This window comes from Carassius auratus, unplaced genomic scaffold (assembly GCF_003368295.1).
Source record: "Carassius auratus strain Wakin unplaced genomic scaffold, ASM336829v1 scaf_tig00215876, whole genome shotgun sequence".
Lineage (NCBI taxonomy): Eukaryota > Metazoa > Chordata > Actinopteri > Cypriniformes > Cyprinidae > Carassius > Carassius auratus.
In genome coordinates, this window is record NW_020528287.1 from 1 (window position 1) to 25,023 (window position 25,023).

General features: G+C 39.5%; 1 protein-coding gene across 6 annotated transcripts in view; it reads right to left on the bottom strand.

Moving 5' to 3' along the window:
* Window positions 1-308: 308 nt before the first annotated feature.
* LOC113096106 (zinc finger MIZ domain-containing protein 1-like) overlaps window positions 309-25,023 on the bottom strand; it is a 47,349-nt gene continuing 22,634 nt past the window's right edge. Inside the window, exons 2-5 of one of the 6 annotated variants that reach the window (XM_026261501.1) lie at window positions 20,466-20,518; window positions 9,799-9,918; window positions 4,692-4,814; window positions 309-1,034 (exon numbers count right to left, since the gene is read on the bottom strand). In XM_026261501.1, the coding sequence (XP_026117286.1) occupies window positions 861-1,034; window positions 4,692-4,814; window positions 9,799-9,867 (366 nt within the window). In that variant the 5' untranslated portion in view covers window positions 9,868-9,918; window positions 20,466-20,518 and the 3' untranslated portion in view covers window positions 309-860. Of the gene's footprint in view, window positions 1,035-4,691; window positions 4,815-9,798; window positions 9,919-14,736; window positions 15,494-20,465; window positions 20,519-25,023 lie in introns of those variants that run through there. The other 5 variants (XM_026261502.1, XM_026261505.1, XM_026261506.1 and 2 more) reach the window with 5 other exon arrangements.

Sequence of the window (25,023 nt, forward strand, 5' to 3'; positions counted from 1 at the left end):
AAAAAAATATATATAAATAAATAAAAGCATGTTTAGCATAAATTATAAATAATCACTGTTTGTTAACCAATAAAATAAAATAAAAAAATAAAATGGAACAAACTGAAAAAACGTTGTTTTGGTGACTAACTTATTTTTTTTAACTAATAAAACAATAAAATAAAAAATAAACCCAAAAACGAATAAAAAACAAAATAAAAGCTATTTCAATGAATACTGCAACAGTTTATAAATACTGCTAAAACACCACTATTTTAAAGTATATAAAGACAAAGATATTCATTAAGAAAAATACTTTTTTGCAGTGATCTAAAAAGAGAAATATGAACAAAAAAAAATGTTTCTGGAAGCCCAAGGTGTCCCACAGTAACCGTGATTCAAATGGACAGTTTATCTTCATTCTCCACAGCGAGCCATGTCAGGCCTTTCTCAAATGAAGTACACTCACACACCTCAACCCCGGCGCTTGCGGGCCATCTATCTCTGTTTGGCCGATGCCCGTCCGCAATTCACTTTGACAAATGTACAAGAACAGGACACTCAGCTTTGGCTGAGAAGGTCAGGATTTCAAACAGAGCTGATTACAAAGCAATGCTGCTCTGCTGATGGATGATTCTTGGAAAGTGAACTCTGGCGGCTTATCAATGCATTATTCGGGGGTGCTTCTGGCACGCCGAGAGCTCCATGTGTAAAATTGTCAGGAAAAGACAACCTCGGCAAGTTAAATCGTCTTAAGGAGATGAGTGAGTGTCGGACAAAGGAAAGTGAAAGCATGCTAATGCATGGCCATGCGCTATGATTGCATAATGCCGCAATTAAAAGATTTCCTGTCACATCGCTAAATGAGAAATGTGGATTCATTACAGGCAGAGTGTCTGTAGCAATGATGAGTGTGAAGAAACATCGCAATGAGAGAAGCGCTTCTCACCTGCCGACTTAGGGGTGAACTTGTCGCGGTTGGCCGCACACACGGCCAGGAGCCGATAGCCGAGGTCCAAGTCAAAACCCTGCTGCGCTGCCACGCGACTTACAACCTGCGGAAAGAGACCATATGAGCATTAAAATGGGTCTTTTTGTACTCATGCTGTGCTTCATCTGCATGTGCGTGTCCATTATTCGCATTCATAGGAGAGGTGCAAACAGAGTTCTCCACTAAAAGACTGAAGAAAAATCAAGCTGAAATGTTCTAAACACACTCTTTAGCATTAAGGCTATTGAATTTTTCAATAGTCTACATGAGCTACGTGCAATTAAGCTTCCTTGAAATTCTACCCCAGACTCCCATGAGAGAAGCAAGAACCAGCGGTACACTCGCATAACCCGGCTACCACCCCCTCTTCCTTGTACACCAAATATCTCTCCAAAAACTACTCATAAAAGAGCAATTTCCCTTTTTTAGTGCAATCATGTCAAATATTTATATATGTGCATGAATAATGCATTCAAAGATAAAACAGCCACCTCCACTGATGCAGAATAGTGTTAAGATCATGTTGATATTTGCAGGGCACGATTGATGAGCTTTCCCCAGAGATGTGTGTGACTGGTGTGCAGACGTCTGTGTTTGTTCTCTGAATACCCTGATCCACAGAGACCACAGCCCGCACTTGGCCCCTTGAACTCGCAGCTCCAGCTTCTTTCAAAGCATCTTGTGATCTTTCGCAAAACAATTCAAAACGTGTAAATAAAACCCTAAAGCCACATGTAAGACGGAGATCGTAGGTGACAATGTTACATAACTCTGGCTTTACCTGAATCTCTTAAAGGGACTGAACACCCAAACATGTCATTTACTCACCCTCACATTGTTTTAAACCTGCACTGACTGACTTTTATCATAGAACACAAAAAGAGAAGTTAACCAGAATGTTCAAGCTGCTCTTTTCCTTACAATGAAAGTCTGTGGTGACCAACCTGCCATCAAACTTAAAAAATGACAAACTACTACCAAAAAGTGCCATTACAGCAATCCATATGGAAACTGCGGGGTATATTCCAAGTCAACTAACGCAGTAACTTTGCGTAAGGGACCAAGAAAACCTTAGGAATAAATAAATAAAAACGTTTTTTATTTAATATATTTTCTTTTTTTGGAGCATTACAGCCCCTGGTCCCCATTTACTGAAAAATAGCTGTGGGATAATTCTGCCAAACGTCTTATTTATATTCCACAAAAAAGTAATATGGGATTAGAACATCACAAAATGTGAGTAATTATTGGAAATCTTCTCCATTAAAATGATACAACATGAAAGCTTAAATATTTTAGACCACAGGCTGACAAAAAAAAAAAAAAAAAAAAAAGTGTTTAAAAGACCCATTTTTCATTTTAAAGTTATGGGTTTGAATTGCTCTGAATAACATTCAATTTGAAAGAATTCATTTTGTCTCCCCTTTCACTCTCTATTATTCTATCCATCAAAAAAGACACAACCAATATAAAACGAGAGGCATTCAACCTTTTGTAATATCTGCTGTAAAATCTGAACGAGGCTGCACATGATCTTTAATGACTCATGTATCACACTGCTGCAGCTGTGCGCTGCATTTATCCACTTACTAACCTTCTCAATTCTTAACACCCGGCGCTTGACGTGCAGTTTGCGTTCACATGGGGTGCAAACGTGACTCTTCTTAATCATAAATTGTCATACATCTGCTACCAAGACGGTGCAACAAAAACGACAAATCAAACCTGTGCTGACAGATCTCTATTCATGATTTAATGGTCAAATAACAGCTTAACGGGATTCTAGAATGGCATCTATGAAACTGAAAATCCAGCCCAGTTTTTGTCCTCCAGTTTTTTTTTTTTTTTTTTAGATATTTGGACAGGCAGCGCCGCTGCGCTCTTGCCAGACTTTAATTTCCCTTCTGCAGCTGCACTTGCCAAACGCAGCAGCCAGGCTTGCTGCCACGAGGGCTGGTATAGATTCCACTGGCGTTTAGAAATGCATCCTCTCATAAGCCGTTTCCACATAATCTCTCTTCTCAGAATGCAGGCCTAAAATATTAAGTGATTCAACAGAAAAAAATATCAGAATCACTGAGCCACGCAAATCTCCTCGGTTACAGTTTTGTTAAAGGGCTGGGGGCACACAAACAGTGATAGACAAGAAAAAAAAAGCCATTTATTTCTTTCCAGAGTGAGGCCCATAACACTGCAAATATGCAGGGTTTACAAGAAAAGACAGTGGGACAGCAGAGAAAGTTGTCATCGCTAAAGCTACTGACAGTTTGGAGATGTCATTTATCATTTGGCTGAGTGCTGATATTGCGCAGCTGGGAGACAATGGGAGAACAGCTCCATATGCAGGTCTGCGGAGAGCAGAGAGCTACCTGCTGCCTGAGGGGGAATGTGTAAGACATGTCCACATCTGTCAGCCAACATTCTTATCTCCCCAGTTCTTTCATCTCTCCACCATCCTCACCTGTGGGGAGAAGAACCTCTCCGCTGCTCTCTGAGGGACCCGCAACGCATCAGACAAATTAATTAGAATATACAGAGCACAAACATACTGTGCATCCGTTTGGAGTGAACGCGTGTGGTGTGAAGACAGTGTCTAGGGACACACTGTCATGTACACAGGACACCAACTCCAGAGAGGGAGGCTGAACCAAACTCAGGCTGTCAGAGCGGTGCAGCAGCAGCTCCAAGGTTGTCTGGAATACCTGGAGAAAGCTGTCCGTTAACATTCCCATTCATCTCAAAGACAGTAGCTCGGCTGCTGCAAAGACCCATGTCCACCCATGTTAATAATTCATTAAAAAGCAAGAAAAGCTGCAACAGAGTGCATGAAGACATCCCACACTTTTATTTACTTTTGCTCAATTAAGTGCATTATCCGGGTATTTAAAGTGCACTTTTCAGTGTAACCACATTTCTTACACTATTTATACTACAACATGGCATAGAAATCTCAGGACAGCGTTTTACAAACTTGAAAGACAATATTTGGAGGTCCTCGTATCTAAGCTGACTGTATATTTACTTCTGGTGCTTCAAAAATATGATATCAGTCTAATGTTTGGCTTTTTAATTAAGTCTAATAAATGCAATTATTTGAAGGCTTACTGTGGCCCCCGGTTGAGAAGCACTGATCGGGACAAGTGCCAATTTTTTAAAGAAAAAAATTAAAAATCTCAGCAAAGACAACTGATGCAAGTCTGGCTAGAACAAGCATATTCTGAGAGCCTCCTAGTAAATCAATACATGAGGAATTCAGATCACAGAGTGGGAGTGGGGGATGAAATAAGTCCAGTGGAAATCAATGGGAAATGTCTGTATGCCCACGAAAAGCACCTGGACTGGAGACCTGAATCAGACTGAAGGTTCTAAACGCTGGCAATATGCCATAATCAATGATAGTCATGGAGAATGTGGGGCGAGTGTCCTACTGTATGTTCCGCACCACTAGCACCAATAAACAGAACTAAATGTGAAAAGTTCAGCTTACTAATGGTTTAATTAGACCTGATTCTGCATGGTGAGATAGAAGAAGGTATTTTATAATCCTAAAAAAAAAAAAAACCTTAAAAACTAGCTTCAGGCAGAGGTTACAGGAGGGAAGAAGAGAAACAGAGAGAGAGATCAGTGGGTGGGTAGAGGGACACGTGAAGCGTGACTGTTGCTTTAACCTTCGTCACCGGCCCCTGACATGAGGACAAGACTTCAGCAGCTGCTGTCTTACCGTCAAGCATCCCATAAGGCTTTGCTCAAATGGCCGCTGGAAGGCTCGTGGGTCTCCACACCAGTCCAGTAGCTCCGTCGCCGCTGTCTGGAAATTGGCCGGATTCTGTAAGTGCTGTTCGAACAGAAGACATCACAAATATTACAACATTAAAATCTAGAGGGTAAATCAATATTTAAAAACATAATTTTGGAACAAAAATAAACACTGAAAATATTCAATATTCAACACTGTTGTGAAAACATGACCATGATACTTCAACATGAGATGTTATCATCACATAAATATCACATAAAAATCATAATACTCGAATCATACTAAAACTTCACATACAGGGATTCAAGATAAAATGTTTATCCACCTAAAAAATAATCCCACTAAATGATGGTTTAGAAAACTTAAAAAATGGAAAAAAATTATTTTATATTATATTTTATATTATATATTATTTTATAATATACCAAAATTGTAAAATATTTTCTAGAATAAGTTCCACAGAAGAAAGATCACACAGGAAATTCATTTTTGATATACAACTTGATATTTAATAAAATAAAATTGAACATCATAATTTTACAACTATTACTTTACTAATATATTTATATTAAGACTGCATTTAAAAACTCTGAAACGTTTGTGTTCTTAATTACCTGCTGAGGGACAAAATTTATGTAAAATGTATGTAATTTTTTTTTATAATTTAGACTTTATTCTACTCTAGAATATTTCATATTTCTTTAAACAGGCAGAAGCACTTGAAAAGCTGCTGAAAATATTTAATGAATATAATATTTAACAACTTTTTGGATCATGTGAACCAAAATAACTATTCAGTCAACCAATTCTGCTCCTTTCTGAATCATATACCATATTCCTTATACATTTTATGGCATATTGACAACCAGTATTCAACAAGGGGTGGTATTTGGATCTTAAAGTGGATATTGTTTTCAGTCAGCCGAGTGCTCCAACTCCTCCTGCCCTTTGACTCGGTGCATCTGCACAGCTCTGCAAGAACCCAGCCGGTAACCCAAGGCCTCCTGGTCTGAACGCAGCTGTGCATTCTGGGACAGATCCACCCTCCTGACAAAGAGCTCAGTGTGCTTCAAGGCCTCCTCATACACCGCAGTGCGTCCTAATCCAGACTCTTCATCATCTTTTGTCCACTAAGATGTAATAGATCTGCACGTCTGAAAGCAATAGTCAAGCAGAGCCAGCCAATAAGGCGAGCACAAGAGGGGGGGCTTTGTGGCAGAATTGAATGAGAAGAGGCTTATTCTGTTTTTCCCTATGATTTTTTTATTTATTTATTGAGCAGCGAGGTTGTTTATCCTCCCCTCAGGACCGCCCTCCCCCCACCCAAACTCTCTAGCGACCGGTGGCGCACAAGACATGACAAGAAATTTAAACAAACGAGCAATCTGTACACCCTCTTCAGAGCGTTTGCACGTTTAATGCTCCGGCGCTGTTTGGCCACTCCGAGGAGGAGACTGTGCACTTTGAAGACCATTATACTCCGACGGACACCTCCTCTTCCCCAGCTCACAGCGAGGAAGCGGCATTGTCTTCCGAGGGCGGCAGAGGTCGCCATTTGAATGAGCGAATTTGGTGTGTGTGTGTTGACAAAGAGCTCATCTGACAAAGAGCCAATGTCTAGTGCCGCAGAACCCCGCTGAGTAAATCCTGCACAGCATAAGGGATATGCGGGTAGAAAATGTTCTCCCTCTCACCGCAAAAAGCTGGTGGAAAAGAATCTCCATTTTGAGGGAGGCAATTCTTTGTTTAAGCCAGACATTCTGGTCTCTGGCTCTTACCACACGATTATCAGGAAAGAGAGGAGGGGATGGAAAGCTCGCTGTTGTGATGGTGGGCACTGGGAGCCGTGTGTCAGCAGTGAAGGGTTTTTGGCAGGATCGCAACACAGGTGTGAAGGCAACAGCAGCCAAATCTCAGCACTCCACCTTTCCCCTGCTAAGCATGTGGTGTCCAAACAGAACCTCTCCACCTCAGGGCAGCTCTGTGTGCTGCGATCAGTCACTCCAGAGGCATTAAAGTCATGTTGCTTGACCAGGCCTGGACATCTACACTTCTGATCATCTATTCTACAATTTCACTGTATTACACTCGATGATAATGGAAAATATGATTTTCTTGCTCTTTTTTTTTTTTTGATGTCCTACCAGTCCAGTTTTAGGAACTAAACTGCAAAAAAATGTATCATATATCACAACCATAAGAATATCTACACACACACATATACATGGAAAAACTGGAATATGTTAAGTTTATGTATTTCTAGGCCTATTTTATATAAATGCATATTTATAACATTTAAATAATTTTTAATTATTTTATAAAAAATATATTATTGTATCTGGTGCAGGAAACGTGATCAATAGTATTAAAAACATGATAAAAAGTATAGAATGTGACTAAATTGACAGCATTTTTAATTCCTAAATTAAGAAAATATAACTCAAATTAGGAAATTTTATGGAAAGGAGTCTTCTAATTATTCAAACCGCATTCAATACTTCACTCAGACAAAAGACCAAAAAAAGAAGGTCAGGATCTTGAAATCTTAAGGCCAATTTCTCTCATCAGCTAATCTGTCGTAGGAAATCCCTGAGCACGAGCTCATTTCATCAGTCCTACACGGGACATGGACCACGAGTAACCGCCTCCTCCAGTATCAGAATACTATTCAGCAAATTTGTATTCATGTTCCATGTGAATGATAATTTCTTCTTAAGAAGAAAAAAGAAAAGAAAGACTGTCTAATTAAACAGAGTCACTGTGCCATGTTTCACTTATTATTTCTAATCATTAAATTCCTCCTCATGTTCTTGATGGAGAATGAGCCAAGAGAATTGCTCTGATCATCCGAACGTTTACCATGCGTTCAAAGGTAAACACTGTGAATGATGAGAGTTTTAGTTTTACTTTGCAGAATAAATTGAAGCTCAACAAATAGGAAAAAGAAAATGGGGACACTAAGTTCAGACGCCACAATTTTACTTACTGTTCTTAATATTACTCCAATGAATTGTTTTGTTTAATATACAGTTAAAATGAACAAAAATGTGTAGGAAGAACTGATGTGGGTGAACCTGTGATTCGGTTCAATGCACCACTTCGACTGGAGTTGATTGTGATGTCAGTCTGCTCCTCTCAGACAGAAGAGGATCTCATTTAGTGTGATTGACAGCTATTGGCTGCCGACTGCTCAGCGTGCGGGCTTTAACTGCTGGTGAGGAAGCCCGCGATGGGAAAACAGAGGAAGTCTGTAGGAAGGGCTCTGTAAATGAAAGTCAGATGGCAGTGCAAGAGTCTGGCAGTATGAGGATAGAAAAAAATTCTAAGAAGGCAAGAGAGAAAATGGTCCGTTTGATCGACATTACAATCACAACATGCTGATGGCTTCATGTGGGTGTAAGTCATGGGATTGGACATAATGTTTTACACCACTGTCATTATAACCAACTGAGTAAAGTTGAGGGGAAGAATCGATTGTATGACAGGCAGGCGCGTGATTGAGTGACAGGATGACAGAATGATGAAAAGAGGGAAATGGGACAGAGAGGAAAGGAAACACCCTTATTAGATTGAAAGAGTATCAGGCTTTTGACATACTGATGTCACAAACAAGAGAATTAGAAATTGTTAAGGTACTGGCATTTCCATATAAACTAGAGATCATTCTAATACTGAAGTTTAAAATTGTCTACTGTGTTCTGTGCAAAACATTATTACTGTTGTTGCTGCAAAAAAAAAGAAAAACGGACTAAAATATTATGTGGATATAACATGATAAAGCTTACTTTTAAATTTAAATACGGTCTCTGCTCAAATTGAGCTCACTGGGACAAAAGTCCTGGCAGCTAAACTGCCGACTCTCACCACACTAAATGTGCCATATCAATATGATTAATGAGCAGAAATCGATTGTGTTTTGTCTTTAGCGTTAATCAGACTCAATCTGCTATGCAAAACAGTGTCATTTGTAACCAATTAAACAGGCTCAGAAATTCAAAGGATTCTTACATGCTGTAGACATGATCTTATTAGCGCTAAGACTTGCTTAATTGATGCAGAGACGGCAAAGCCTAGCGGAAATCTGTGTGGACATGAAAAATGCTGAACTGTCTGTAATCTACAAGTTGGCATGCCAAATATTTCCATAAATCTGTCGAGAGATGCAAAATGTCACACCTACACAGCACACTGCAATTATTCAAGTCGAGATTCACAAGACATAGCCTTGGGTCATACCTACTGGTGTGAAAGTCTGGCTATAGTTGTCATTTTTTTTACTTTTTCAATTGTCCTCTTTGATATATTAAAACAAGAGGACATTTGAAGTGGTTTTCACAAACTGAAGTGCTCTTAAATCAATCAAATCTTTGCTTTAAATGCACTGATACCCACTCGTATGGTTTAGGGTTTAGAAACACTGTATAAAAGCATGAGTCTGTGACTCAGCAGTGAGTTGATCTGACAAATCAAAAGGGGGAAAAGTCTTAAATTTAGGAACAGGGTTAGGTTTTGGGATAACCTGTAGTCATTATACTCTACCATTCAAGATTTAGTGTTGGTAAGACTTTCTCATGTTTTGGAAAGAAATGTCACAAAGGCTATATTTCTTAAAAAAAGGAAATAAAGTAAAACAGTAATATGGTTATCAATAAATATCATTACAATCTTTTCTTTATTTACTGAAATGACAAAGCTGAATTTTTAGCAGCCATTATTAGTCTTCAGTGTCACATTATCCTTCAGAAATCAAACTTTTAAGCAGTAGCATAATTAGTTCAATTTAAAAGTAAAAGAAGCCTATGGCATATCTGCATTTGGACAGCTAGGTAGTGTGCCTGTGTTTATGAACACAAAAACAAACGCCGGAAAATAGGGGATGCTTGGAAAACAGCCGAGGAGGACAACAGGGTTCAGACTCCAACCATATTGGGCAACCTGATATGAGCCAAGCTAATGGAAAACTACAGATCGCCATCAGAGAGGCAGTGGGAGACCCTGGAACAATAAACAGACAGACAGACAGACGGACGGACGGACGGTCATTGTGTCACTGTGGTTCTTTTCTCCTCACCTGTTTGATGCACAGCAGCCTGTCATTGGTCTGCTGTATGTGCCTGTCCATCGAAGGAATCGAGTTCATCTTGACTGCTGCCTCTTTCTCTCTACCTGGAAGCCATTAAAGTTCTTGTCTCTGAAAAATGGACAGACAAAGAGGAGTGTGTCAGGCTGAGAGAAAAACGGGAAAGCACTTCAGCGCGAATCTGTGATCTCCTCGCACGCTCAACGAGGCCCTGAAAGATACTGAGCACTCAGATGACATTTCAGTAGTGGGTGAGGAGCAGCCGTCCCATCCATCTTTCATGTTGACAAAGTCGCTCCAGTGTAACTGTGGCACTCCTCTCAGTTTCTTACAAGTACAACTGTGATCTTCAAAAACAATAAACAGCACAACTCAGTGAGGATGGAGCAGAGAAAGTGTGTGTGTGCTGAAAAGAAGAACTGTGACCAATTACACTCCAATCAGACCTCTGCAAATGCCTGAACCCCATCAGTGTGCCTATTACACGCTGTTAAAGGTATCAGACCTTACATTCAAGGTTATCAATTTAGCCGCTGCAGGCTGATTTACAGTTGCGTTCGCTGGCAAATAAACACAAGGCCCCGTGGCCAGCGCTGTAACTCACTGAGCCGACATGTGGAAGGATTAATTGGTGAGGAAAGGGAGCGTCGAGACTTCATCTCTCATCTGGCCACTTCACCGCCATCACTCTTAAAATTCCAAGGCACAAATGTGAAGAAAAAAAAAAACAGGCAGACAGACAGAAATTCCCCCAACATTCACTGCAGCGGTCTGATAAAACTCTCTTCAAACACTTTGGCTGTGTGTGTGACAGGACGGGGAGCGTCTCTGGCTCTCAGAAGGGTTAGATAGTGCCCTATATATGTTAAAGCAGAAGTGATGTCGGGACAGGTATTAAAAGTGCTTTCTTAAGCTCGCATAAAATGTTTAAACACGTAAGTCACGGATGAAGCGACACAGCCCTGGTACCTGCATAATGGAAGTGTGCTAAACTCACAAACTCAAACTCATACAAAAGCATGACTAGCTATCATTTTAGCTAAAGAAACTCCAACTAATGTGCAAAAGATGGAAAACATTTCAAAAAAATTATATATTTGTATTAAGTAAAAAAAAAAAAAAAAAAAATATCCCAAAAAGAAAATATTGTTGTCTGTAAACTAATATTTAAATATTTAATTATCTTTTTCAACCTATTACCACATTCTTTTTTTTATTTTTTCAAAGCATAAAAAATGATATTTTCTTAGATTCTCTTATTCTCACTAGGGCTTCATCTATTTGATCAAAAATACTGTAAAATAGTAATATTACATATTTAAAATAACAATCAACAATGCTGAAAAAAAACCTTTGAATTGAAGAGCATGCTTGAAAAAAATACAAATAAAATAAAAGCTGTATTCGTTCTAAACAGGTCATACTGTATATGAAACAGTTTTTCTTCACAAATATACACACACACACACAGGAAAACAATAACGTATGGATATTTTTTTTTTACACTATAAAGCACAGAACTAGAAACAGCAAGGGCGTATAAAACACGAGCTGATGTTTTTATACAATGAAAATCGCTCAAGATACACGTGTCTGCCATTAAGTAAATGCGATGCTAATTTGGCAAAATGCTCTGACAGGATCTGTGTGTGTGTGGCTGCAGTGAGCGTCAAAGGCCAGCAGGTGTCTCTCTCTCTCACACACTGCACTCCTGCCACCCTGACCACCAGCACCACCACAAATAACTGCTGAGTGTTTCTTTAAGCCTTTACAAGCGCTACAAATCCTCTGCTCCAACCCACTAACAGGGAACGCTCAAACCAGAGGCTCGCCTGTCTGACCTTGTGGCTATTGATTAACCATTTCCCTCCTTACCCCTCTGTCACTCTCACCTCCAGCTACCAGCAGTGAGAGCACGAGGGGGGGTTCTCTCACTCTCCTCCTCCTCCTCCTCCTCCTCCTGGTGAGGCGGCTTTTGTTTGGTGTGCAAACTCTAATCTATGGGCTTCAAGAGAGCGATGATGACATGAAAACATCTTTACAGCAGCAGCTGAACATCCTGATCGATGACGTCAAAGAGCCGTAAAGCAGAGTCCAAGGCTTGATCACGCATCCCTCTCTCTCTCTCTTTCTCTCTCTCTCTCTGTCAGTCTCTCACCCCTCAGGCAATGAAGGCTGGAAAAACACCAGTTATATAACACACCAACTACCTCAATGAAAACAAACTCTTGTTCTCATTATTCAAAGAGAAGCACAAGCTGGCCATGGAGTCATTCCAAACGAAAAGTTTAAAGTCAGATACTTGGCCATGCTGGAAGAATTTCACAGTATTTAACTGCTCTTGGACCCATCTAACTCGAATCACATTTCTTTATATAAAATAAGAATAATTATAAGATGAAATGCCCATTATGTTTCTTATTAGCTGAATAAATAATAAAATATGATCTTGCATGTGTTTCTGTGTGTGTTTGTGTGTGCATGTGCGTGTTTATTTTGCCTTTTGTTCAACATAATATCTCCAAAACTGCACTCTTATTCTTAAAACATGCTACAAAAAATTATTTGACAAGTGTGAATTACAAAAATATTGATAAAAATATTGCACACACTAATCACTTAATTATTTTTTAATTAACCAATATCTGTTTCATAAAACACAATATTTTATGGAATTTACACCACACCTTAAAAAATGACATGAGATGACATGAGGTTGATATCCAGGTTTTCAAAAAAGAAAAGAAAAAAAAATACAGAACCTTAACAACAAAAACAGTAGGATAAATTATATGATAGGAACAAGACTAGACATAATTCATATCGTCAGAACAAAAACAAAAACAAGAGAGTGAAGTATAAAAAACACTGTGGAAGGCCGTTGTGAAAGGTGGGGTCAGATAGAGGGCTGAGAGAGAGAAGGAGAGAAAGAGAGAACTTAGTTTGTGCAGAGAGAATTATCTCTTCATAATCAGACACACACTGCATGAGCGAGTTCTGCATTTCCACTCACGCTTGACTCCCTTTTCAAGGCAGCTCTCTATAAATACCATCAGTCGCTCTCTTGGGTTACGGACAGGGATTGAGAGACTGATACCAGCCTGGAACACAATTCAAGAACAAGGCCAAGCTTAAAAGACTGATCATAATTAAAGCTCATGCACAGATCAGACCAAGAGATCTTTACAAAGCAACTCGACTCGTTCACGTGACGTAAACTTCTCATTCGCCAGGACAATAGTTTCACAACTCAATCAGCATTCAATCTTTTCAACCTCAATCTAGCCAAGAGCTGCCCACTTTTAGGAAAGATCTGTCTGAATGAGATGCCAAATCACCAATCAGGACTGATCCTGGAGTCATTAAAGAGACAGAGTACCCAAATTGTCACAATTAAACCTTATGTTGTTTGTAGAACTCAAAAGAACATGTTTTGAAAGTTGATAAAGTTGATAACAAAATTTGACAACTTTCCTCAAAGTATCTTCTTTTATGTTCTGTAGTAAAAATATGGAAGACTATACACTTTAGCTCTATGCTAGTAACCTTCTATTAGATATTTTAACATTTCCCAAAGAATTGCTGTCTCTCATCTGTCAGACTAATTTAGTTATTAGTTCTCCATTGAAAACAGCTCATTAAACTCATGTTCATTTCCAGGTGGGCTGGTGCACTCTTGACTTTAGGAAAGTTGCGTGGCACTAGCCAATCAGATTGGAAATGGCCATTTTGGCCAGGTGCACAAAATGCCTCAGGTGGTCAGTGCACGGACTTTGGGCGGTCTGTGGGTGGAACTTATGGGACTCACTTTCAGCTTGGCTGATCAGAGTGCAGTCATACTAAAGACCAGACACAGGGAAGTGTCTCAGCACCTGTCGGTGTGACCACCACGGCTGAGTGGCAAAGAGGCAAGGGTCCACAACAAGTGCATCCCCGTTTGGCGCCACATTCTGCAGTCTTATCAGTTCAGTCACCACCAACTAACTATTGGACACTTACACTACCAATCAAAAGTTTGGGGTTGGTCAGATTTTAAAATGTTTTTTTTTTTTTTATGAGTTTCTTAAGCTCACCAAGGCTACATTTATTTGATAAGAAATAAAGTTACAATTTGTGAAAGATTTGTTACAATTTAAAGCAATTGTTTTCCATTTTAATAGATTTGAAAATGTTTTCCTGAATTTTCAGCAGCCATTACTCCGTTTTCATTGTAATATGCTGGTGTTTTTCTGCTAAAGAAACACATATTATTATCAAGTACATTTTTTATTAGTTAATATATTTTATTATTTTCTCTATAGACCCGACTTACAGCATTTACTTTTAAAACCTATAAAACTTTTTGAGAATTGCTTTGCATGAAATTCAATTCAGTTCAATTCAATTGCCACTGTATATCAAAAGTACAAATAAACTCAATAAACAATACATTTTCATCAAACTCCAAAACCTTATATGTAGATAAAACCCCAAAACCGTGACAAACATGCAAACAGGGAAAGACAAGCAAGCAAATAACCATATTGTTGTGGCTCTGAACCAATTTTGCTTGTGTGTGTGTGTGTGTGTGTGTGTGGCGAGGAGCAGTGAGCTGGACAGGGGCTCCTGCAGACAGCACAAGGCAGCATTTGTTATGTGAGTCCAGAAAGGCAGCGTAAAGGCTCTCCACTGCTCTCTATTGTCCTGACCTAAAATGTGCGGTAATCTCCTGAGCAGTCTCTCTAGCACCATATGTGTGTGTGCTGGCCTCCTCCTGCCCCCATCTCTCTGTTTTTCCCTCTCTTTCTCCCTTATTCTCTCCTGCCACTCAGTGTGCCCCTCCTCCCTCGCTCTCTTTCTCTCCGGAACCCAGGCTGCGCGCTCCTTTAACAGGCTGGGGAATGGATTCATTTCATCTAATGTGGTTTGGTCTGAAGCAGAGCCACTCACCCTGAGCAAGAGGCTCCCCACTGCAGTCATGTGTTTTCATACAAGCCAATCAACACGGCCGCACCGGCTCACCATCTTCCCCCACCGTCGCCCTTCCTCTCTCTTCCTCTCACGCTCTCTATTTATTTCTTCCACTCACTCTACCTTCCTCTAACTCTCAAACAGACTCCCCCTTTCCGCTTTCCCCCTCCCTTTCTGCCTCCCCCTCCTTTTCTTCTTTACTCTTTACATCTGCCTGAGGCTTTCTGTTTCATTCTGGTCACAAGGCACTTAGCTACTGACTCGAGTCTGCTTTTCTGTCCCTTCAACTCTCACCTCACCTCATCCTCCACGATATCACAGTCCCCATCCTTCCCACTCACTTTAATTCGCTCTTTCTGTTCAAGTTTCTCTACCCGTCTCTCTTTCGCTCTCATTATTTGTTGGTATCCCTGCTGGAACAGAAGGTTGATGTGGCCCATCTGTGAGCTGATGGGAGAGGGGAGGGCACATGTACAGACAAACCACCCCCTCCAAAAACTCCCCTCAACTAACAGACTATTCTAATTAGTGGTCAGCCATTGTATTTGTGACATTAGCTAATACGGTCTATTTTTACGGTCTTAATTCGCTGGGGCATATTTTTAGCCAAAAAACACTGTATGGGTCAAAATCATCGATTTTTCTTTTATGATTAAAATCATGCTCCATGAAGATATTTTGTGAATATCCTACTGCAACTATATCAAAACCAAATTTTTGATTAGTAATATGCATTGCTAAGAACTTCATTTGGACAACTTTTAAAGGTGATTTTCTCAGTATTTAGATTTTTTGGGACGATCAGATTCCAGATATTTAAATAGTTGTATCTCGGCCAAATGTTTTCCTATCATAACAAACCATACATCAAAGGAAAGCGTATTTATTCAGCTTTCAGGCGATGTGTAAATCACAATTTCCATTTTCGAATTGACCCTTATGACTGGTTTTGGGTTGCACCTGATGGAATTAACCACTGATTAGAGAACCGGCTTTACTGATGAGATGCGCATTAACGATCGTGATCGGAGCACCCCTAGTATATATATTAGCCCTACCTATAGGGCTAACCACAGGTATTCTCATGAATGCTCACATCTGAAAACATTAAACACAGTGATTCTACACATGCTGTATTTTTTTCAAAATTTCTTTACACATCTGTAGAAGTGGAACGACCTCAGATGGTTTGACTTTGCCCTTGAGTAGCTAAATGAAAAGCACATCACTAACAGAGGGCGAGTATGGCCGCCCTGAAAATAATGTCAACCCAGCGTTTCCTGTGTGCAGGGAGCAAAATGGATCCTGGCCTCATACTGATCTGCTGCTGGGCCGCTGCACAGATAATATCCACTTTAATTTCTCACCTGAGGGGAAGTTCTCACAAGGGAGCTGCTGACGCCAGGCTGGGGATGTGACAGCCATTTTTCATCAGCTCACTGCATGATGCCAACACACTGTAACCTTTTTCTACTAATCTGGGGTCAGTTTGGATTTGTTTTATTGTGTATTACTGTGGTTTATTGCTAAATGTTCCTCCTCAGTGGCCATTTAGACACCCTGAACTTCACTGCAAGGAAACAAGTACAACATCACTCTTTAAAATCAATTAATTACCCAATATAAAGAGAGTGATGAAGAAAATGAACTCTTAAACAGGCAACTATCCCTGCAGCTTGTGCACTTCCCAAAACGGGCAGTCAGTTTTGAAACTGTCCGCAGCTGTTTAACTATTTGATATTTGAGAGCATTTGGCGTCTATAAATATTGAACAGCAGTACGGTGCCAGGGGGCTCTACAATGGCAGGTATGTGTCACCAGATACCCTAGTACAATCCCATCATTCCATGTATACATTGGGGGGGTTTGTGAACTCGCTCTCACTTCTGCGCTCATTCCTCGGCGTCTGCTCACTTCAGCTCTGATTCACTGCGCAGGGCAAGACCAGAGCTGAGAAAAACTCCAGCTATCTCAGATAAGAGCTCCCTGGGTCTGTGTGGCGCTCTGCCCGTCCAACCCGAGATGGCAACAAATCACTGTGTGTGTAAATCACGATTTAACCCTTCGCCCTTATCAACACACTGCCCAGGATTGCCAAGCATGCCGGTTGGTGCGTGTGTTTGTGTGTGTGTGTATGTGTCTTTGTGAGGTTAAGCAAAAGAATGTCCAGCATTCCTAACAATCTTCTCTCACCCTCCTCTGGCTCATCCTGAGATTCTCTCATTTGTCCGAGATCGCTAACTGCCAGGTCTGGACAGCCTTGTGTAAGTAAACCAGGAAGTGTTTTCACCCCACAGTGGGTTGGAGTGGCAGGGGCAGTAAACCAGCTCAAATCCCCCGCTGCCTACATTCCTTCACTTCCTTTTGAATTATATGATGGACATAAAGTAGTGGTTGTCAAACTAGGCAGCTAAACAACTGAAATGGGGTGGAAACAAAAACAAAACAAAAAAAACTGTTACAGTTTTAAGCTATGTACAAGACTCCTGAAGTAATTTACTAATCCATAATTTTGCCAAAATACTGTTTTTCCATTACTTCACTGAAAATAATTGTTAAAAGGGTCATATGATGCTTTTTTAAAGACCATTATTTTGTGTATTTGCTGTAACAGAATATGCTGACATACATTATTTTTCAAATACCGTACGTTATTGTAGGTCCTCTATTCCCCACCTCTCTCAAACGCACCATTTTATACAAAGTCCCTCCTTCCGACAATCACAGTCTGCTCTGATGCACTGTGCACTGTGATTGGCCGAACATCGCCAGCACTCGTCAGAAATCTAACGCCCCTTTCCATAATTGCGAGCTTCATCTTTCTGAATAAATGTAAATACAGTAAATAATTTCTTTAGTTTTATCATCAGTTCAAGCTCGAAAGGGGAACAGAGTCACGTAACAGACACAGCGATGAAGCTCGTATGTGTTTGCAGTACACAAGCCACAGACAGTTAAGACCATTGACTCCACTGTCTGACCTTGTCACTCTCTCTCTCTCTATCTATCACACACACGCACACACACACACGACACGCAAAACTCCAAATTTGAACATTCAATAGCAAATACTTAAACTAATAACAAAACATTCTTACAGTAACTGTTTCAGAAGCGCCAGCTTGATTTCTGCAAAGTCAGAATGACCTCTTCTCCTAGGTTCATGAAACAGTAGATTCCATAAAATGCATTGCTGTTCTGTTGTAAGTAATCTTAAAGATCCCTAAATGCATCTACTTTCAGAAGGCCAAATAAAGTGCTTTTGCTTTCACCTATATACACACACAGCATCTCTCTGAAATGACTGCCCAAAAGTGACAACCCAAGAAAGCAAAGTAAATGGTCTCTCATTTGTAGGTTGCATTGACACCTAGCGGTGGATGCAAGTGAAACAGTATAGCAGTACCTCATTTTTTTGCTTCTCACCTGAAATTCATGCAATAAACATGTTTTGACAAAGATTTAAATTTGTTTGTGGTCTTTATAACCTCCATCAAAATGAGGTTTGCAATTATGCACCCGAAGGCATGGGTTGAAGACCCAGTCAGTGACGTCACAATATGCACATTTTTGTTTAATTCATACCTATGTAATCACAATCACCAAAATGGACTTTTTTTTTTTACACTGAAACTTGAAAAAAAACAAATATAGACCTACCTACTGACACTTTAAATTATTATTTTTTTTCTGTTACTTCAAACCAAAATATTTTTAAGGATGGCCTTATCATGGTTTTAATATCTTGTTGATCAAATAAATGCAGCCTTGGTGAGTGTAAGAGACTTTAAAAAACATTGACCCCAAAAATGATTAATTAGAATTATTACTTTTTTTATGTAATTAAAAATAATTCTTAAAAATCTAATTATAAAAATGTAATTCAATTATTTATTAATTTTTGATTTCATTATATATAGATATAAAAAACAACTTAAAAAAAATATATATATATTATATATATATATATATATATATATATATATATATATATATATATATATATATATATATATATATATATATATATATATATCAGCAATACTCAACCAGTAAATAAAATCAATGAATTTCTGGTTTTGATTTTCCTTTTAAATCTCTACAGACAATAGTTTGTCTATCACTGATATAAAGCCAAATCAAAATACACTAGTTCTACATTTGTTTCTGTATATTTTTCATTACTCCAGGCTGTGGTTATGAATGGATGGTCAGTAAGTCTTCAAAAATCAGGTCACAGTGAGACACATGATTGTGAATCTTATGTACTGTTCCCATCTAAAAATAGACCCTAATGCACATCAAGGCAAGGAAGCTACTGAGCTTCTCTCAGAGCATAAAAGACGCCTTCAAATGGAGTCAGAAGCAGAGTCGTATGAGATGAATGCTTGTCATGTGAAAGTTACAAAGATTTCATACATTTACATATCAATTTAGTTTTTTAAAAAGAGAAATCAAAACTTGGCATTAACATGGCAAGTGTTGGAAGTATACTACACCAATTTATTATTTCTGTGGAATCATTGAAAGAAAATGTGGTCTTTCATAAGGATGCATAAATCCTGAGATTTCTAATTTAGGGAGACAGCAGAGAGGAGGAATTCCAGGCCAGGCATTTTAGAACAGGAAAAAAGGAGTGTAATTTACGTTCTTGCACCGTTGGTAAAAGTGAATGGCTGTATTTCAGGCTGGGGGAAGAGGTATCAGGCTCTGTCTGTGAGCTTCGAAGAACAAAACCATGAGTGAGGAGTAGAGCTGACAGGCCGGTGTAAACTAAACCCTGCAGGCAGCAGACCAGCTTGGCTGTTGGTGGACACCTCAGGGCTCTTACTGCTGAATAGGTAAGCTGAGAAATTCCATGGCCTTCTGTTTCAGGCCTGCCCTAAAAGTGCTGAAACATCAGCAACTGTAGTCTACCACTGGGCTCAGGACTCAGAAGCTCTTTCCCCTATGTCAGAAGATCCAAAAATAATACATATTTCAACAAATGTGCCAGGTATCAGTGCTTTTCTTAATGTCTAGAGAAAAGACTCAGAAAATAAGAAAATAATTAATTTGTCTCACTTATATTTCATGTATGCAAAAACTTTGTCTCTCTTTAAAAAAAAAAAAAGGTGCATCCAAATGAAACCGGATTACAAAACAGTGCATTATGTCGAAGACGTTTCCCATGATTTATACAGCAAAATCACAAGTGAGAAAAACAGAGTGATTTAAAAAGCCACACGCTTGCATACAGTAGAATACTGTTCACAAGTGAGACTAGTGTTTCTCAAAAATCTCCAACATCTGACCTCCTGCTCAGCGGCTCCTGCTGTGCCAGAGTTTGCTTCTGTTTTATAAGACAAATCTAATTAGTGTGAAACTCCAATTAAAAGAAAATAATCTATTAGAGGCAAAAAATGTCTCCAGGAATAGAACTTATAATATAACTCTGCTACTCGGTATTGGTTGGTTTAAAAAAATATGGTGATGAACCCAGCTGACTGAAAATACAGTGTTTTAATTATCTCACTCACTAATTAAACAGACTGATCAATGGCACAGCACTTACAGCACATAGCTGCTACACCTGTTTACAAGTGCACTATGTCTGGGGGCTAGAGAACCGAGTACAGCTGGTTAGAAAAGAGGTTTTACTGCTTAGAAAGCACTCAAGATTGCACAGCCAAAGGGATCAATCTGAAATTGATTGACATCCAACACACAATTAGCACATAATCTTCTGGCCAGGCCCTGTCCGCGCAAGCAGTGGTTGGCCCTGTTAGAAAAAAAATTAAAATAAAATAAAAGCATAGTTGGTCAGCAACACAGATCAACCACACAGATCAAGATCCGTATCATCAACTAACCTGTGAGAGCATGCTACAACAGAAATATTTTCTTTTTTACAACTTTAATATCAGGGCCGTGGATAAATGTTTAATCTGTATAATTACGGTTTTCTATAATATAATTTATAAAATATAACTTATAAATATATCATGTACACATAGAAAAAAAATGGGCATTCATGTGTGTATACACTCATTTATCAATAAAATTATAAAATGAAATGCGATGGATATGGGTGATACAAATGCCTTTCTACCATAAATGAAAAAAAAACCATATAGCCTCATTAAAAAGTAAATACAAAAATTAATAATAATAAAAAACAACGAAAATATTAACAATGCACACACACACACAATCCATATTTTAGTTCTCTCTCTCTCTCTCTCTCTCTCTCTCTCTCTCTCTCTCTCTCTCTCTTCAGTATTCCTGTGGTAGTATCTTCTGGCAAGGGAGAAATGCAGTACATGAACAAAACAGGGCTTGAGTGCTTTTGTCATCCCTACATGCCAGCAAAGACAGAAACGAGCACACAGAGGGTGGAGGCAAAGTGTCAGACGTTCACAAAGAAAATCAACTTGTGCAGTGTCGCCTGGAGCACGCAGTCGCACACGCAGCGGGCTAGAATCAATCCGGCCGACTGCGCCTCTGCCCCTGTGGATTAAGATTTAAATTGAGGCCCATCTACGCTGTCACTAAAATGGATATTGTATCCTTCATGCAGGATGTAGGGAATTATGGCTTCCCTCTCTCCCCCCTTTACTGCTCTTGACAGATAAGTGGTGCAAGCAAAGCTGCACGGCACAGGTGCTGCTTTTCAAAGCCAGCGGTCGCCTTCATCTGGGCACGGGCAAATAGAGCATGGGATGGCCGGGGTCTGCGAGGGACGCTGTTCCTTTTAAAACCTTGCATGCTGTGAACCGGCTCAAATAAATATCCCCAAAGGCATCCCTCGTTCAAACACACTCCTTCAAACAGCGGCGAGACAAAAAAATAACACCATCATGGCACTCAAACACTCTCTCTGACTCGCTCTTTCCCATCTTCTCTACTTCCTCCCCAACCAATTGCCTTAGTGTGGCCAGGGAGTCGGTGTAACCAGAAGGTCACTGGTGGGTAATTTGTTTTTAGCTATGCAGACAAGCCTCACAACACACACGGCCAGGTAAACCAATTACACCCTGACATGAATTGCCATGACAAACAGCCTCCGCACACAAGCGCCGCGGCCATTAGCAGTCACGCCACTGTCCTCCCTCTTGGAAAAGAGCCCCGTCCCTGACACCCAGCCCACCTTGGTTAGCTCTTTCTCATTAGCCAACCGGGAGATCATTAACCAACACCTACTGTAACTACGTCAACGGTTTCTATTTGATACACAAAGCCATTTAAATCAACCAAACGGATTGACAAATGTTCGTGCTAAAATAAAACGTTAAGCCCCGCCCATTTGGCAATACCTTTATAATTTGGATTCCCAGAATTACAGCCAACAGCTTGAAAAGAACATCCTTTCGGTATTCAGAATATGAGACGAGATAAATACAAGCACAGGATGGATTTGGGCTGGATTTCATGGCATTAGCGATATGAACTGATGCTATTTTTCCTCATACGATTTTTTTCAATAAAGCTCTTCAGACTTTTTTTGGTCTGTACATAAGTGTGTATGTGTGGGTGTGTGTGCGCGCGCTGTCTGGTACCACCTCGTGAAAACAACAGCTTTCTTGGCATTCGTTAAAAATCCTCCAGAGAAAAAGTCGAGCTATGCCTGGCAGCCACGGCTTTATGGATGCGAGCAATTTCAGCCGCATGTTTGCAAAACAGCATGTCATCATCGCTGCTGTTAATCAAACACACTCCCTCATCTACCCCCACTGCACACCCGCATACTGTCCTCTCTCTCGTGCTCCGGGCTGCCATTTGACTCATGGCGAAGGACTCCTAAGTATCCATGTTAAATCTGTTACCTTGCATCCCAGCACCCCCCACACGCCAATCCTCCTTGAAATTAATTACATGAGTGAGCAGCACTTTTACACTTACTAACTGCCCATTTCTTTAGTCAGCTCGGGAGGGCTCTCCTGTACTCCATTCGCTGGCCCTGAAGCAGCCCTCGGCCTCCCCTGCCAGTTACTATGGCAACAATGTTCTTTCAGCACTTGCAAAATAATGAAGACAATGTGTTTTCCATTTAGATTAGTTTTTGGCGCGGTGGTGATACAGAGTGTCCATCTTAGCACCTCTTTCACGGCTGATATGATACAATAAAAATGGCTTCAAATGCAGGTTTACCTCTACTATCGGCCAGATAGCTGTTGTACGATACAGGGGAATTTTTTTCTTCTCTTAACACGACGGTTTAATTACTCGCTAAGAGAGTGGAAGATCAAGTCAGTGTGAAGGGAACAAAAGAGGAAGATGGTTCACTAAGATTTTTCAGTGAATTAAATCGGTAGAAAGATTCAATCTTATGTGAATGTTTATAATTTCACATATTAAAAAAGAACTTTGTAAAAAAAAAAAAAAAAAAAAAAAAAAAGTGAAAAACCTATTGGGAATGATTCATCCATGATTTTCTCTAGATTTTCTCTTTTGTTGTTTAACATGTATGACAGACTGCAGGAATATTAGACTGCTGTCACTTTAAGAGCTCTCCGAATCCAATATACAGGTATATCAAAAAAAAATTTAACATCATGGAAAAGTTCTTAATTTTTTGCAATTGAATAAAAAAAAAGCTATCTTTCTTATATTCTAGATTCATTGCACGCAAACTGAAATATTTCAAGACTTATTTGTTTTAATTTTGATGGTTATGACTTACAGCTTAGGAAAGTAAAAAATGCAGTATCTCAAAAAATTGAATATTGTTACAAGATCAATCAAAAAAAGATTTACAAAACTGTTTAAGATCTCCAAAGCAGGTTTAATTATGCACTCAATACTTGGCTGCGGTTCCTTTTGCATGAATTACTGCTTCAGTGCGTCGTGGCATGGAGGCGATCAGCCAGTGGCACTGCTGAAGCGCTATTTCGGAAACTTCACACTGGACTTTGGGTTCTGTGCCTTTCCAGTCTGAAAAGATGTCCGTCCAGTTCTTTTTCTCCTTACCCCCGTTGAAATGCTTCTGACATTTTTCTCTGGTTCAGGATTGGCTTGGTTCTAGGAATGTGACAGCTGTAGCCCTTTTCTTGAAGACGTCTGAGTGTGGTGACTTTTGATGCTCTGACGGCTTCAGTCCACTCCTTGTGAAGTTCTCCCAAGTTCTTGAATCGCCTTTTCCTGACAATCTTCCCAAGGCTGTGGTCATCCCTCTTGCTTATGCACCTTTTCCTACCACACTTGCTCCCTCCAGTCAGAGGGTGTAAATGATTGTCTTCTGGACAACTGTCAAGTCAGCGTTCTTTCCCATAACTCTGGTTGCATGTTCTAAACTAACCCAAGAGGTAATCTAATTTTTTGAGATACTGAATTTTGAATGGTCCTAAGCTGTAAGTCGTAACCATCAGAATTAAAACAAAAAAAAACTCTTGAAATAATTCAGTTTGTGTGCAATGAATCTATAATATAAGTTAGTTAGCAAAAAATTACAAAAAAAGACCTTTTCTAAAATATATATTTTTTTAAGATGCACCTGTACTGTTACACATGTTTTCTTTCACTTAAGACCATAAATTATTGTGTTTACAAGGATACTTGCAAATACGGGCATTTTGACACATAGGTCTACAGGTTTGTGTATTTAACCGTTTAAGGCCTATAAAGTGGCAAAAATAACTCTATGAGCACAAGTCTCTGACAGCGCTCAGAAAAAGTCTTTAAGACAGAGCACATATAGCGAAATTAATTCTCTTTCGCTGTTGACTGCATTTCAATCAATTAAAATCACATTTTTTAAATACCGCAATGCTTAAAAACACATGCAAACTAAGTTTTCATGACCATATAGCACAGTCCAAAGACTCTACCAGTTGACAAACTTCTACCAGTTAATCATATTATTATAATGATTTTAAAACAAGTTCTACACTGTTTTTTGACTGATTCATTTAAAAGAATCGGTTCACTCATGAATCAAAAGGTCATAAAAATTGTTTAGTATTAGTACTTAAAACAAAACAAAACCTGTTCTGAATAAGAACTCTACAGAGGACACATTATCTCTATGCAACAGTTTGCATAAACATCCACACCCTTGTAGGGATAGCAGTTAGCAATGCTGCTATAAAATCCAAACAAAGTTCTTCCCTGGAAAATCCTTCCCCAGAAAAGGGCCTTGGGCAGACCCAGACGAAAGCCACTGCTGTGGATGGAAACAGCACAGTGTTTACAGTGGAAATAGTGAGTCTGGGACATATTCTTCAAGTCCCTTTTCCACTGTTTATAGAAAAAGGAGAGGAACAACACTTCCTGAGAGGAAAGCCAGCT